At 48.4% G+C, this 16,723-nt stretch overlaps 1 protein-coding gene across 7 annotated transcripts in view; it reads right to left on the bottom strand.

Moving 5' to 3' along the window:
* Nucleotides 1-16,723, bottom strand: part of BAG6 (BAG cochaperone 6) — a 440,475-nt gene that overhangs the window by 135,430 nt on the left and 288,322 nt on the right. For all 7 annotated transcript variants that reach the window (XM_078645986.1, XM_078645987.1, XM_078645989.1 and 4 more), the window contains one exon: nucleotides 5,590-5,711. In XM_078645986.1, the coding sequence (XP_078502112.1) occupies nucleotides 5,590-5,711 (122 nt within the window). The remainder of the gene's footprint in view (nucleotides 1-5,589; nucleotides 5,712-16,723) is intronic.

Here is a 16,723-nt window from a genome sequence, read left to right as displayed (position 1 = left end):
ACTGGATCCGGCCACTTTTCGCCACAGCATCCCTGCGCGCCGGGGGCGGCGCGGCATCATGCGACTCTGCCCCGGCGTCGTCCGCGTACATGACGTCAGCGAGGTCACATAAGGCGCGCCGGGGCGCGCCTACGTCAGTTTTCTTCGGGAAACTTTTCCGCACGACAACGCGGAGCGACCAGATCAAAAACTGGAGGAGCATGGGAACAGTGTGTGAAGAGCAGAAAAATTGAGAAAAAAATGGTGACTAACACCACAAGGTGCATTAAGAAACAATGTCCTGATCGGTAAGAATGCGAAGACAATTAATTATGCATGCATACAGCATTACTTGCAAGGAAAGAAGGAGACACTACATAAATTTAGAAAAAAGATAGTTAATCATCTTTATATAGTAACATGCGTTATGGTCGGAGGATATACAGTTAGAAGCAGCACTGCATAAATAAATTAATGACAACCATAAAACACTTGGTGCTTAGAGTGATTGTGATAAGAGTGGCGACGCAAGTGAAGAAATGAACAGCGAGAACGGCGCACTGTGACAAAGTGCAGATAATTTACAGTGAGTGGCTCCAATCACAATACATAAATTTTCAATTGGTTGTGGAGCCACAGCAGGAAAGTACGCCTATTATTGTGCGGTTAGGTCGACGGCGTTTCGATCCATGTAAGTTTGGTTCGTCATCAGGACTGGGTTGTCTGAATAGGGGCGTGCTTGATTCAAATCTGTTCAATGGGAAAGTCAAAAGTACATTAGGAAATTCCCATGGATCCAGTGTGGGCAGCCTGAAGAATAATCTGGGTCGCTAAGCAAGGTGATCCAAGGTCTGCCAGGGTGCACTGACAAGGTCGGGTTTGACGCGGCCGTCAGTGATCGGCCGTGTTGTCAGCAAGCCATCTGATTCAATCAGCGTGCTGCCTCGGGAGTAAATCTCGGCGTGTGATTATCTATGCATTCTTACCGATCAGGACATTGTTTCTTAATGCACCTTACTTACCCTGTCCTGAACTGGTCTATGGGTTACACTCCTGTAAAATTTATAACACCACAAGGAGCAGTGTCAATATTGCAGAAACCAAAGGCAGGGAAAGGAGAAAGAGCAGAGCCCTGAGCAGCCACCCTGCCCGTACATAGACAGCCTCCCCCTGCCCCAGTGACCCAGAGGCAAGGAACATGCGTACAAGTCAGGACACATGAAGCAGGCCTCCCACCCCCCATCTTGAATAAGGAAGGGGAGACAGTCCTGAGACAGACAGGGAGGACAAACCTCCAAGCCACCCCAGCATAGAGGGATACCACCCAAGGAACTAGGCATAGCCAGATGACCACTGTTCAGAGGTTAGAGGGGAAGGAAAGGGAGGGGAGGACAGAGATTGAAGGCAATCCCCACAAACCTGGAGTAGCCAAAGCAGCGGGGCACCGGAGCGCCGGAACCCCATCCCCCAAAAAACAAGGAGGAACAAACCGCAACCAGACGGAGCCACCCGTCAAGAGCAAAGAAGGCACTCACAGGAGATACAGCCCCCCACCAGGAGGCGAGTACCGAAGATCAACCCAAGGGTCCTCGTAGAACGGGGAGGAAGGGAGGGCCGTGAAGGAATCTGCGGCTAGAATCGTCTTTACCAGATACATCTGATAGAGGCTACTAGCCGCAGATTCCTAGAATAGATACCCTAGCAATACCCACGGGAAAGGAGGGTCTGCAAAAGGACCCCACCAGCCTGAACAGAACAGAGGGTCCCAAGGGGACCAGATCTGCGGACCAGGTAGAACCTAGTCCCAGCCAGGCAAGAGGATCTTCACAAGCAGAACAGCACCGACCCCCAGGAGATGCAGGAGGGAGAAAGACTGAAGAGAGCCGTACACTCACAGCAGAGGAACCAATGGCAAGGCCAGGAAGGCCGAAGCACAGAACTCGACTACATAGCTTCCATCCAATGCCAAGACAGGAACAGGCGAAGAATACTAAGCCTAGAGGGCCCAATGAAACTAGGGAAAAGAAAGTGAACCCACCCCAAATGGAGGGCAACATGCCAGCCAGAAAGGCGCCGACAGTTGTAAGCCGCCAGAAGCAAGAAGGACAGCCCAGGGCCCCAGGAAGGCCAGGCAGGCGGCGCCTGACAAGGGAGAACACAAATCACCACAGCCCTCATGACAGGAGCAGGGGGATGAGGGAATGCCCGGGCACACCACTACGAGGGCCCGCGCACACGACCGAGAAGCAAATGCAACATACACAAAGGCCATGGAGAACGGACACCCGAAGGCGACCAGAACTCCTTAGCCGAGCGCAAGACATAACAGCTGCCACTACCACACATAGGGTATGCTAAGTCCCAAGATATGGGAACCCTCTTTGGAAGAACTTCCGCAGCAGAAGAAAAACAAAGGAACCACAGGGAAAAACGCCCCAGCAGAAGGCTTGACAAGCAGCCCAAGCAAAGCAGAAGGCCCAATCTCAGGGTCAAGACCGCGCAACAACTCCAGCGAAACACACACACAAAGGGCCGACCAGCAGCCAACAATGCCAAAGTCCCAAGGGAGGACTTAAATGGCCAGAAAAACACACTCCACAGCCAGAACAAACGGCCTAAGAAGGCCCAGAACCAGCCCAACTCAGTCACTGAGGAGGAGGAGGAGGAGGAGGAGGAGGAGGAGGAGGAGGATAAGGCGAGGAGGAGGAGGAGGGAGCCATGCCAAGAACTATTGGATGGCGAAGTCAGCCGGGGCATGGAACAGGCTGCCATCAAACTGAAGATCAATGAATCGCTCCCGAATATTCTCAGGAAACACTCCGTCCCGAAGCCAAGCATGGCGACTGAGAAAGCCATGGTTCGGCCCAGCAACTCTGAGATGAGCGGAGCGGAGAATAAACGCCGTAACCTCCCGGCCATCCAACGCATGATGCCGTAAGTCCACCTGAACATTCTCCTAGGGCGCGGAGGATCCCAGAGACTCAGCAGAGTCCCACAAACAGGAGGAGGCCCTAGCCAGAACACACAAGGTGTTAAGAGCCCACAGGGCAGCGCTGGACGAGGCGCCCCCAAGAGTCCAGCTAGCGGGTCTCCCAGGACGGCAGAGTCAACAGTGGCGGCAGGGAGGGAAAAGCTGTCCGCAAAAGCGGACTGGCGGCGGAGGGGTGAAAGGAAAGACATGCCGGGTAACACGGCGCCGGAAGGTACCGGTGCAGAAGATGCTGAGGCACCGGATCCCCTGAGGCGGGATGCATCCGAACCCTTATCAAGGAAGAAAGAAGCGAACCCTCGAAGGGAAGCAAGATCTCCCTCCCACCAGAGCCCTGGTGGAGAACCTCCAAGAGGTGGTCCGCCGGAAAATGAGCAACCGGGTCACCCAAGCGCAGGATCCCCACAGCCGTGGACACTGCATGAGCAAAGGCAGCACCCGCCTCCGTAGGGCCCCGCGGTGGAGAAAGCAGCTCCTCCGTGGGTGACTGCTGCAAACTAAGGCGGCCGTCCCCGAAGCAAAGCGGGGCGGGCAGGGGCAAGGGCCAGACCTGGAAGTCGGAAGGTGCCGAAGGAAGAGAGGGGAGCCGCCCTTTGACAACGCCGGTGTAAAAGATACCACACGGCGACCAGTCTCTGGGGAGGACGACACCAATATACAGCCTGCCTCCGGAGAAGGAGCGTCCGTAGACAAATCCGCAGCACGACCCCTGCCCGGAGCCATAGAGTCTGCTGCCTGAGGCAGGACGTCGGCACCATCAGACGTCACCGGACTGGGTTCCTCCAAGTAACACCGCATCTGGGACCGGAGTGGAGCCGGAGCCGAAGTGGCCCCGGGGCGGCAACGGTGTGATCCCTGCCAAGGCAGCCGCCTGCGTTGAGGAACGAGAAGGACCTGGGGAGTGACAAAGCCTTCCCCAAGCCGCGGCCCAGAATGTGGCAGAGATCGTCCGGCAACCCATGTGGCGGTGCCAGGGATGATTCAACCTCCAACTCGCCCTAAGACGAGGCAACCGCCTGTGGGAAGGGACGAGAGGGGCCCGGAGAGGGACGAGGGGTCCCCCACCCAGCCACGACCCGGAGCGGGACGAGGAGGGTCCACCAACCCCTGTGGCTTTGCACGGGCCATCCGCTGGCGGCGCTGTAGCGGTGTCGCCTTGGAAAGGACCACCTTGTCAAAGGACAGAGGGGCTCGGGATGCGACCTGAGCCCCGGCGACCTCCCGCGACACCACAGGGACTCTCGCGGGAGTTTGTGTCAAGGCTGAGACGCCTTGGCCTGAAGGAGGTGCCCTGGAGGAGCAGCACCCCAACAGCACCACATCCTCCAAGCCTGGATCTGAACCAGTTGGCGCCGAAGCCGCAGCGGAGGGCCCCGCGCAAGGCAGGGGATCCGCCGACACCCGGGAAGGAAGGGGGGGGGGGGAGAAGTGGGGGAGGAGGAGGAGATGCCAGCAAAGCCGTCTCCATCTGGACTCTCGACGCCCCAGCACCGGGAAAAGGTGGATAGGACAAAACGCGGGGCGCATCACCCGCGGAAAGCCCACGCCCCCGGCATGCTGGAAACCAGCCCCTGGGGACAAACTGTGACACTAACCCACCGGGGTGTGACGCTCACATGACGCTCACATGACATCGGAGAAGGGCGAGGACGACGAACACAGCCGTATCTAAAGCCATCCGCCGAAGCAGACCGAGGGGAGGACGTCGACCTGGAGAGACCCGCCAACAGAAGTTTCATCCGGCGCTCCCGCCACGACTTCAACTGTTGGCACGCCGCACAATCAGTGGTGCCATGATCCTCCCCCAAACACCACATACACACGCCTAACAATAATTCTACATGAAGGAATCTGCGGCTAGTAGTCTATCAGATCAGTCTGTACAGGTACACATATATACATTTCCAACCCCAAATACGCAAGTTCAAAGTCCCTTTTACAGGAGAATGTGTGCCAGCTTTCGCAGGAGTTGGGTGCTCAAAGCATAAACTTTTTCATTTCAGATGTTAATTTCTAGAACTCCAATTACTGATGCATGTTTCATGCTTTTAAAAGATATTTTGCAAGGCTAGAAAATAATCAGTGCAGTCTAACTGGAGTTCATTACCAAGATTTTTACCTTGGGCTATCAGTATTTACCTACAAATCTTCAAAGTGTTTTGCTGCTAGTACCCAGAGTCAGGGTCAATATCCATTACGGTCATTAACTTCAATTTCAGATCTACCTAGGCTTTCACTATAGGATGAGCTAAATTCATTACATATCAGTCTGCCATACTCTGGCACTGAAATATGCCGTATAGGGTTTATTTAAACAGACTCGCTCTATTACAATTGATTTTATCCAAATAAGAGAAACTGGGTCTCAAGGCTCACATCTCATGCCCACTTTCATTTTATGGTCTATGAAATAGTACGGCGACAATACAATATAAAGAATTCTCATTGAACTTTGAAATCCAATACCTCACTTGCTTAAAGTGCTTAAAGGACTTTCAAAGATACTAAGCTCATGCAGGAAGGCAAACTGGCATCACTGAATAGTCTTTCAGGCAAGAAGATAGGGTCTAAAAATATAAAACAGGAGTTTTTAATTCACAAGGAAAATTATGTCTTCCTACCGCTGCTCCTGGAGGGGGCGGAGCCCTGGGTTGGACGTTGCGTACAGTGGGAGCTGTGGGTCTCGTGAAGACTACTCGTGTGGGAGCAGGAGGAAACCCCGGCACACTTGCAACAGGCTGACCTAGTAAGATAAAAATATAGATTGAAACATGCATTAAAATGCAAATGCAAATCTGTGCTAAAATCATTATTCTGGTATCACAGCATGCATAAAGTTTTTTTTTTTTTGCTGATTTTTATATAGCGCGAACTAGACCCGAACTGAATCGGGTATCCGAGTGCTTTACATAGCACCAGTTACATTACATGAGGACACATTCATTTTAGGCACAGAGAGATTAAGTGATTTGCCCAGAATCACAGGAGGTTTTGGCATTGTTACCGAGAATCTGAGTTTTGAGATGAGGTGCAGGGGTGACATCATATACACTGCAAAGGACCTCAAAAATAACTGGGATTAAGTGTCAGAACTGCAGAAGCAATTCAGTCAAATAATTATTTTAAATACAAGTTCTTTACTTTGCTCTTCCTCAATCCAATAAACAAATAAAGTTATCAGTCAACATCGAGACATCTTCACTCACCAAACCATCCTGGTTCAGATTTGTATATAGAGTGCATAGGTCACAAGTTAAACATGTACCATAAGGAAAATGCTACCTACCAGTAAAAAAAAGAAAAAAAAATTATATATATATATATATATATATATATATATATATATATATACACATATACATATACATATATATACATATACATATACATACACACACACACACATATATATATACACACACATATATATACATACATATATATATATATATATATATATATACACACACACACATATACACACACACACATATACACACACACACACATATACACACACACACACATATACACACACACACATATATACACACACACACACACACACACACACACACACACACAGCTGCGAGAGTCAACCAGCACCCACGATGGCCGAAAACCACGGCCTAACTTTCAGTGAGGATGACATCCGTGAGATCCTTGCTGACCAATCTTTTCTGGCAGATTTTAACATCTCTAATACCATAGCACAAACAACAGACTGGGACACACTCGCGGAGAAAAAGCGGAATCGAATAAGAACTATTCTACACTGTGTCATACTGACCAAATATCTTCGCACCAACACGGCACCACGGGGGCTCCTTGTTACCAATGCCCCAAGAATATTCCTGGATGACACCTTCAGGAAGGACTGGGCCCAGATAGCATGGCACTGCACCAGGAACTGGCTAGTGCTTATTATCAAAACAGCCAAACGCCTCTCTGATACAATCATCATTGACATCCAAGCCACAGAGAGCCACTTCAAAACCACACTAACCTCATACAAAAAGAAACTGGATGACCAAAGCAAAGAGGTGGCTGAATATAAAGAATACTTGACTCAAAGCAAAATCAACAAATTTCAAAAGGATCGCAAAAAATGTAGCTACTCTAAAATATATCCATACGCTGAGAATGTCTATATACCCACGAACAAGGGAGGAGGCACCTATGACAGCTCAGGAGAAAACACCTCTGTATCAAGCGACTCCAGCTCAGGTTTCAACAAACAACACTGCAGAGGACGCCGGGGCCAACGCTGGCCACAAACTTGGCAGGGACCTCAACAAACCCATACCTTCAGCCCACCACCAATTGGGCAAATGCAACATTCATTCTATGGGGACCCACCTCTATACCCACCTGGCCCGATGCCCTTCTACCAAGGGAACCAAATACATTCTTTTATAGGACAGGGCTGCAGATCACGCGGCTGAAGACGAAACCACCAGCAGGTCCACTGGGCGGAAGAAGAAGATCCAGTGAGTGCCAGCACGCGCAACAAATCACAGGAGCAACCAGGGACAAGCAAGCAATGACCATCAAAATACCTATATCCCTAGAATTCAACCTATCTAGCACACCTGTGACAGAAAAAGAAACAGCGGTCCTCAGCATGGGCCTCTTTCGTCCTGACCACACGTCTGGGCAAATTTAAACTCCATGTGGAACTAGCCGAATTCTTTAGAAAGCTCAAACTCAAGGCTTTCTTTGAAAAGGCGACTCCCGATGAGACACCCACCAGCACTAATCCTAACTAAACAGGCTTTAGGCTGAAATCCACCTTTGTGCCGCCACCCACAAGTGTACCAGCAGAAATCTTAATTGAACCAGACAGAACCCTTCAACAACCTATCCAAACAAGACTGAGATGTCATACAACGCCTACAAAATAACCCGACGGTGATCATCAAACCGGCGGATAAGGGGGGAGGGATCGTCCTCCTGGACAAATCAGACTATGACCTAGAATGCCGCAGACTCCTTAGCGATACCTGCAATTACAAACGCTCGGTCAAAGACCCCACTGCGGACCTACAGACCACCATACACACCAGGGTTAAAAGAGCCATCGACTCTGAATAAATCTCAACCCAGGAAGCTGAATACCTATGTGCCAAAAACGCGAAAGTCCCATACTTTTACACTGTACCCAAGTACACAAGGGGACTATACCACCACCTGGAAGACCCATAGTCTCAGGGATCAATTCACTACTGGAACCATTCTTAAGATACTGCGACCACTTCCTGAACCCCATGGTACAAAAAACTCCCACCTACATTAAGGATACCAAACATCTCCTTAACATCATCGCAGAAACGAGCTTTGACCAAACTACCCAACTACTGGTGAGACTGGAGATAGAAAGCCTCTACAGCGGTCTCCCTCAAGACGCCACACTACAGGTCCTACACGATGTGTTGATGCCAACGCCTTGGGCGTAACCATACACCACACCAATTCATCTTTGACTGTGCAGCCCTTGCGCTCAAGGAGAACTACTTAGAGTACAAAGGCACATATTACTTGCAAACCACCGGAACATCAATGGGCAGCGTTTTTGCCCCAAGCGTGGCGGGACTGTACGTCGCGAAATTCTCCACATCTTCCCAAAAAATCAAGAATATCGTGAACAGACACTGGGAAATATTACAGAATGAATCAGATTTCCAAGGAATTTTTTTTCAAAAAACAATTTTTGCCTTTACGAGATCAAAAAACTTGAACGAACTGTTGATGACACCTACAAGGGAATTAGAAGTAGCTCATACAGGAATGAAAAGATGTTCCAATTGTTTGCATTGCCATAACGTAATTGTACGAGGGACCTTACATCACCCACGGACTGGGAAAGAAATTGTACTACACTATGATGGAGATTGTAATTCCAACAACCTGATCTATTTCATAAAGTGCCCATGTGGCAAAATTTATGTAGGGAAAACAGAGAGGAAACAAAAAATTCGAGTTTCGGAACATAAAAGCACCATCAGGAACCAAAGCACAAAAAGCAACTTAGCCAAACACTGGATTGAAAATAATCACAACATATCCCAGATCAGGTTTTCAATACTGGAGAAAGTTAAAACCTATGAAGGAGTGGATCTAACCAGATCCCTCCTTCAAAGAGAGATCTATTGGATCAAGAGATTGGAAACGCAGGAGCCAAGGGGGCTCAATGAAAAAGTAGATTTGATCTGTTTCCTATGAAGTTCTGTATAAATGTATTCATTTTACTCTGTATCTGTAGGACAGATGCATGCACTCACAGGAATGTGTTTTATTTGAAATGTATTTTGGTAACTAAGGTAACTTCTTTGGGATTATAATTAGGTTGTTACATTCATAAGATGTCGCGATTTTCAACACCATTGAAAGTAGCTGCCAACTGAGTGATATGGTGCTCCCCTCCCGAATTTTCTCACAATTACACACCCGTTTATTCACTCTGTACTAAAATCACCCATTTTTATTTTTTCAGCTATCATTCACACACGTTCTTATAATTTTCCAGTCAGGGAAAGTTTTGATCGAGTCTTGAGACTCCTTTTAGACTCGTTTCATATAGTGCATTGAATGAGTCCCATTCTAAGATGGCGCCCACAGTGACGGCAAAGGGAAGTCCGTTTTCGGTCTCTATTGCACTTTGAGTTCCGCGCGAGTAAAAGTGGAAATGGTTGTATTCGTGAGAGAAGATTTCGTTGATGCTGGTGGAAAGGTGGAGTTTGTCAAGACGCTAAGGAGAGATTTGAGCAGCAGGTACGGCCAAGGGCTTTCATAGCGGTAAATGGGAGAGTTGGGTGCTCTCTGTGGGAGTTTTTTTTTAATTGCGTTTTTTCATAGCGTTTGTTGATAGCGTTTTTGGTGAACATGTAATTTTACCGATTTTCAGGAGACAGGACCAGTCTGTAATTGGGTTCCACGGAGCAGGGAATAGCGAGTCTTTGTCAAGGGAAGTAAGGTAAGTTTGTTCAGAAAGTTTTCACGACAGTATTATCAGGGTAAAAGTAGGATAGCTCTCAAGGACGGTCATTTTGTCTGTCTTGTGTTGAAACAGATTTTTTTTTGTAACAGGAGGTGTGTTGAGGATTCTTCCACTCGGAGAGTGAGTATGGAAGTAGTTACTTGTCATGTTGAGCACAAGAGTGGTGCGGTGAGGGGCTTTCCTTATTCATCACATAACATTCATAAACACACACACGACATATGGTAAACAATGAAGAAACGCCTTGCACATTGTGAATTTTTTTGTAAAGGCTCAAATTAAACTCATTTACATGTTCAGTTTACAGGCCCCGGAGGAAGAGCTCTTAGAGCTCGAAAGGCATTGGGCACCGAGAGAATTCTTCCCTGAAGCATACAAGAACATGATTGATTTTGAGATTTTGTAATCTTTTAAACGTTATTTTTGACATTGTAATTGTATGTTAGGCTTCTGCCTTGTCTAGAAATGTGGTAATATACTTTTTCATGAAAACTGGAAAAATATATGTGGAAATCACACGAAAAGTTTGATCATTTAATTTTTAGGTCTCGACCTCTGCCAATGCGCTTGCGCATTGCAGATGTCGAGACTATTGAGTTGAAACCAGGAAAGCTAAACCAGGCGGATTGCGCCGAGTGCATGTGTGTCCGTGCACACGCTTTCCATTTGCTTTCCATTTGCTTCCCGAGCCGCCTGCCTCGCATCACTGCATCAGACCCACCACAGCAATGCAATGCAGTGAGCTTCACTTCAAAGGTATGCGCTCCCCCGCTTCACACGTCAAAGGAATGCGCCCCCCGTCCCCGCAATGCTGAGAGCATTTCCCGGCCGCATTTAATTTCATTGGATTTCAAGGTAGTGAATTGATATTCTTTTGCCACAATGACTTGTTTAGTTATGGGTTTACGCGTGCCGTGTGAAATTTTGAGGGCATAGTTATTTAATGCCCTTCTGAGCCGAGGAACACTGGCTTGACTTGCTTGTTTAGCTGCCGTTTTTAACTTTCACTTATTTCCTCTGTGGCCGCTACCGGTGATCACAATGCTTTGTAATCTTGTTTTTTTTTCCCGCTTAAACTTGTGCGCTCGTGTGGCCGTTCACAATTGTGGTCCTTCTCAGTTTTTAAAAAACAGACCTTTCCAGTTTTGGAGTCTGGAATAGTCCTTACACCGCAGGTTCAGAAGTTCACTTTGATTTCATATGGCTTGCCCTCCTCAGTGTTAGATAGATGGAGTTGCATCACACTCACAAAATCAAACTCTCAAACACATTCCTTCTACCACTAACTAACTCTCATACTCTCAATCACTAAATCACTCACTCGCACTCACTAACTCGACCACTCTCTCAATCACTAACTCACTCAATCACAGTCACTAACAAACTGCATTTAAAACAGTCTCTCACTCAGTCGATTAACTCCATCCTTCAAACTCACTCACACACACTTAGTCTCTCTTACTCACTCACTCTAAAACACTCTATCTTACTCACTATTACGAACTTTTGGTTATAGATTTCTGATTACTTGTTAATGTATTTTGCAGATGCCGTTTTAGCCAGAAGTTGTAACCCAAAACTTTTCCTATGATTCTGTTCTTGTAGTGTTTAATGCTGATGGTATGAGTTCACGGTTCCGTTCAGCACCTCCAGAGAGAGGGTGTCGTGAGAGTGTTGCGTTAGATTAATTGACTAGTTCCCACATGGAAAGCAGTCGGCCCTTTAATGCATGTGCTGTAAATTGCACATTTGTTTCTGGGTGGATGAAGCGCACTCACTGATGGTTATTTACAGCACAGTCTCTCGCCTAATGGAAACACGTTATTTCAGTAGCTTTTAGACTGACTGTCTTATTTACCCCAAGTCTGTTAAGCATACCCTGTCCCAATTTCAGAACCCCTTCACAATTGTCACCTTCTCCTTTAATGTCACTCTTCAAAACAGTATCTTTCGTCTTCAAACTTTATTCCACCCTAGAGATGCTATTCTCGAACACCTTCACTAGGGCTCTGATGGCATGTGACAGATTATTCTGCCACTTCGGCCTTAAAAGTAGTGTAAGAATGTATTTCTCCCTTAGCTTGCCTGTTTTTTTAATAAACAAGCATTTGCAATGCAACAGGTCTCGCATTTACGCGAGTTTGAGCTATTGGCATTGTAAATGACAATGCCCTTTATTTGTTTTGGTTTTTGAAACATAAATAAAACGCATTCTTATTTGCAATGTCAATAGCTCAAACTCACGTAAATACGAGACCTATTGCATTTATTAATATGTTTTCAAAACCAACACCTAAATAAAAGGTTTGTCATTTACAATGCCAATAGCTCTAACTTTTGCAAATGCGAGACCTATTGCACTGTAAATGCTTGTTGATTTTGTATAAACGCAAGTAGTTTCTGTCCTGTAACTCCAGTTCTGTAGTAGGGGTATCTCTGTTATAGTCATAATCTAGTGAATCGTCCCGCTCATGTGCGTGGACCCCGGCAATCAAAAATAATCTCTTAAATTGTCAGAAAATTGCAGAACTGCAAAGACACAAGAGAGAATTTAAAGACAAATAATACAGCCTATATCCACAGGCTACACTGTCCAGTACTTCAACTAGAAATTCCATCAAAAAACACACAAATAGCACAGCCTGCCCAGTTTCTCCCATAGAGAAACTTGCCTCTACCAGTAAAAGCCTCTGGAATGATAGAGAAGAAGGCATGGACAGACAAGCCCCATAGGCTGCCATTATGTGGCTTAAATAGGATACTGTGCCTTTAAGAGAACTTTCCAGAACTTCTCCCAGTATCCCAGAATGCACAGCAGGTCCCACTTACTTTCAGTTCTTTTTTAAGGCGAAACACACCAGACCTGTAGCATTCCTTACATTAACATCTCTCTCCACCGGGGAGGCGGGCGGGCGCTTATGACTATAACAGATACCCCTACTACAGAACTGGAGTTACAGGACAGAAACTACTCCTTCTGTAGTAGGGGATCTCTGTGTATAGTCATAATCTAGTGAATAGAATGGCAAGCCCATCCCCACACCAAAGCGGCGGTGAAGAAAAGAGACCTAACACCACTACTGTGCGAACACATTTCGCAGCGAAGCCTGCCCAACCTGAGCGTCTGCCCTGGCATCAGTGTCCAGGCAGTAATGCTTAGCAAAGGTATGGACCGACTTCCAAGTGGCCGCCTTGCAGATTTCTGCAATTGGAACATTACGGAGCAAAGCTGTCGTGGCAGCTTTGCCCCTGGTGGAATGAGCCTTAGGTTTACCCCCTAGGGTCTATTAGCTTTCTGGTAACACAACTGTATGCAGGACACAATCCACCTAGAGATAGACTGCTTAGAGGTCGCAGGACCTGTCCTGACCAATCCATAATTGATAAACAATTGATCTGACCTACGAATATCTCTGGTTTTATCCAGATAAAATTTCAACACCCTCCTAACTTCCAGGAAATGTAAAGACCTTTCCGCTGGAGACGAAGGATTCTGAAAAAACGTAGGCAAAGTTATGGTCTGGTTGACATGAAAATCAGAAATAACCTTGGGAAGAAATTTAGGGTGAGTACGCATAACAACCGTAGCAGCAAGAAATACAGAATAAGGTTCTAGGCAACAATGCCTGAATTTCACTCACCCTGCGGGCCGATGTAAGGGCCACGAGGAACGCCGCCTTCCAGGACAGGTGCTGCAACGAAGCCTTATGAATAGGTTCAAAAGGCTCCTTCATCAATCTGGACAGCACCACATTCAATTCCCATGAAGGCGAAGGAAGCCTGACAGGAGGGAATACTTTCTTCAAGCCTTCCAGAAAATCTTTGATCACAGGCATCTGGAAGAAGGAAGTCTGTGTAGGGCATTTCCTGTAGGCAGTCAATGCAGCGAGATGAACCTTAATGGAATGGACATTAAGGCCAGACTGCGCCAAATGTAGAAGGTAAGGAAGGATGACATCTTCCTTGCACGTCGTCGGATCATAGTTCTTGGACTTGCTCCAGATACAGAACCTCTTCCACTTGTAAGCATATGAAGTCCGAGTGGAAGGTCGCTTGGATTCCTTCAGTATGTCCATACAATCTTAGTGCAATATGGCCATTTGAATCTGCCCGATCTCAGGAGCCATGCCGCCAAACTCAAAGACGAGATGTTGGGGTGCAACATCTGTCCCCCGAACTTCGTGAGAAGGTCCGGCCTGCACGGCAGCTGTATGTGAGGAAGGAGAGACCGGTGAAGCAGGTCCGTGAACCACCACTGTCTGGGCCATTCCGGGCAATCAGGATCATCCGCGCCCTGGACTGGGACAACTTAATGAGCACCGCCGGAATCGGGGGAATGGGTGGAAGAGCGTACAGAAAGCTGTTCGACCAGTTGATCCATAGCGCATTCCCCAGCATCCCCTGCTGGTAGTACCTGGAGTCGAAGTCTCGCATTTGCTGTTTTCGGCAGTGGCGAACCGATCTACGTCTGGAGTTCCCACCTTGCGAAGACTTCTCCTAGTACTTCGTCATTTATGACCCATTTGTGGTTTTCCTGAATCAGTCTGCTCAGTGCGTCCGCCTGAACATTCTGCACACCTGGCAGATGGGTAGCCGTTATCGTCAGTCCTCGGGCCAGAAGCCAATGCCAGATCGCCTGCGCCTCCTGCGACAGAGTGCGCGATCTCGACCCCCCTGCTTGTTGAGGTAATACATCGTGGTCGTATTGTCCGTCTGTACAAGCAGAGAGCTGGTCTGAAAGGACGGATGAAAGGCCTTCAGTGCCAAGTGAACAGCTCTGAGTTCCAGGAAATTGATGCGATACGTGGCCTCCAGCGGGGACCACGTTCCTTGAATCTGCAATTCTCCGGAGTTCGCCCCCAACCGTGGAGAGAAGCATCAGTCACGACAGTCTGAGTGGGAATGTCCTTGTGGAAGGGGACCCCTCTGAGGAGATTCTTCACCGAACACCACCACTTCAGGGACTGAAGAGCATGCAGAGACAGTCGTATCTTGTCGTCCCAAGATCCTTTCCTCTGATCCCACTGGTCTTCCAAGCACTCTTGCAACGGTCTCATGTGCAGTCGTGTGTGTGGCGTTAGGAAGATACACGAGGCCATCGATCCCAGTAAAGAAGACACCGTCCTCACTGTTGTAGATGGGAGCGGTCATAAGGGCCTGAGCCTTCCGAAGGAGTGATAATCGTCGCTCCTCCAAAGGAGACACGCTTGCTGACAGCGTATTGATGGAGGCTCCCAAGTACTGTATGCACTGGACCGAGTCGGAACAGACTTGGACATGTTGATGTGCAACCCCAGCTTGTTCAAGAGAACGCACGTCTTCGGAAGTGTGCTTGAGCTTCCGAGAAGGAGGAGGCCTTGATCAACCAATCATCCAGGTACGGGTAGACAAACACCTTGTTCTTTCTCAGGTGTGCTGCTACCACCACCATGCACTCCGAGAATGTTCTCGGCGCCGACTTCAGTCCGAATGGGAGTACTGTGTATTGATAATGATTGGCGCCGACTTGGAATCGCAGGAACTTCCTGTGTTTGTGTGCAATGGGCACATGGAAGAACGCATCCTGTAGGTCTATGGCAAACAGCCAGTCTCCCCGTTGCTGCTGAGGATAAATCTGATGCAACGACAGCATGCAAAACTTTTCTCTGCGAATCCACTTGTTTGCTTGCCGCAAATCCAGAATGGGCCTGAACTCTTTCTTGTCCTTTTTTCGAACCAGGAAGAACCGGGAGTACAGACCTCTTCCTCTTTGAGACAGAGGTACGTCTTCTATCGCCCTTTTCCTTAACAGGATATCAGCCTCCGCCTGGAGCTCGTGCAACTGAAACTGCGAGCTGACCGGAGGGATTGATGGAGGCGGGCTGGTGAACCGAAGACTGTATCCATTGCAAACAATATTCAGCACCCACTTGTCCGGAGTAATTTTTCTCCACTCTGCCAGAAAAAATTGAACGCTTCCCCCCACCGGAGTGGGTAACGGATGTAGGGGAAGTAAGCACTCAGGGCCTATACCCGGCCGGGCCTTTAGTCGCTGTTGCCGACTGGTGGCCGCCTCTGCCTTTCTGGCGCTTCTGGAACGGTCTTCGGAACTGCTGCTGTTGCTGTCCTGAAGACTGGCCACGCCCTCTGCCCTGTCCACCGAACCGTCTCTGGAACGGGCGGTACGACTTCTTGTTATCCTTGGGTTTTTCCAAACCCACAGCCGTGAGCGTTTCGGCCTCCACCTTCATGCGGGCCATTTCGTCATCCGCATGTTTTCCAAATAGGGTTTCGCCAGAGAATGGTAGATTGGCAACCCTTTGTTGTGCGTCATGTTTTAGCGACGTGAAGCGGAGCCAGGCGTGTCTTCGCTGGTTAATCCCATGGCAGAAACCATGCGCCGCCAGCAGGGAAGAGTCGGCTGCGGCACTGATGACCTGATTCGCCACCAACATCCCCTCATTCAACACCTCCTGGAAATCTTCTCTTGTCATGAGGCAGGTGTTCCACAAACTGCTGGAGAGATTCCCAGAGGGCTCGTTCATACCGCCCCAATAAGGCCGTGGCACTCACAGCCTTCATGGAGGTCGCCGACGTCCCACAAACCTTTCTCCCAGACGAATGCAGCCACCTGGATTCCCTATCTGGCGGAACTGTGGATGACGGAGTGGTGGCATGCTGTTTACGAGCTGCCGTCACAATCACAGAGTCTGGAGGGGGTTCTACCCTTAGAAAATCCGGATCCGCGTCGGGAGCCCGATATTTTTTCTGCAGTCTCG

This window comes from Lissotriton helveticus, chromosome 5_1, assembly GCF_964261635.1.
Source record: "Lissotriton helveticus chromosome 5_1, aLisHel1.1, whole genome shotgun sequence".
Classification (NCBI taxonomy): domain Eukaryota; kingdom Metazoa; phylum Chordata; class Amphibia; order Caudata; family Salamandridae; genus Lissotriton; species Lissotriton helveticus.
This window is presented reverse-complemented; position numbering and strand designations above follow the sequence as displayed.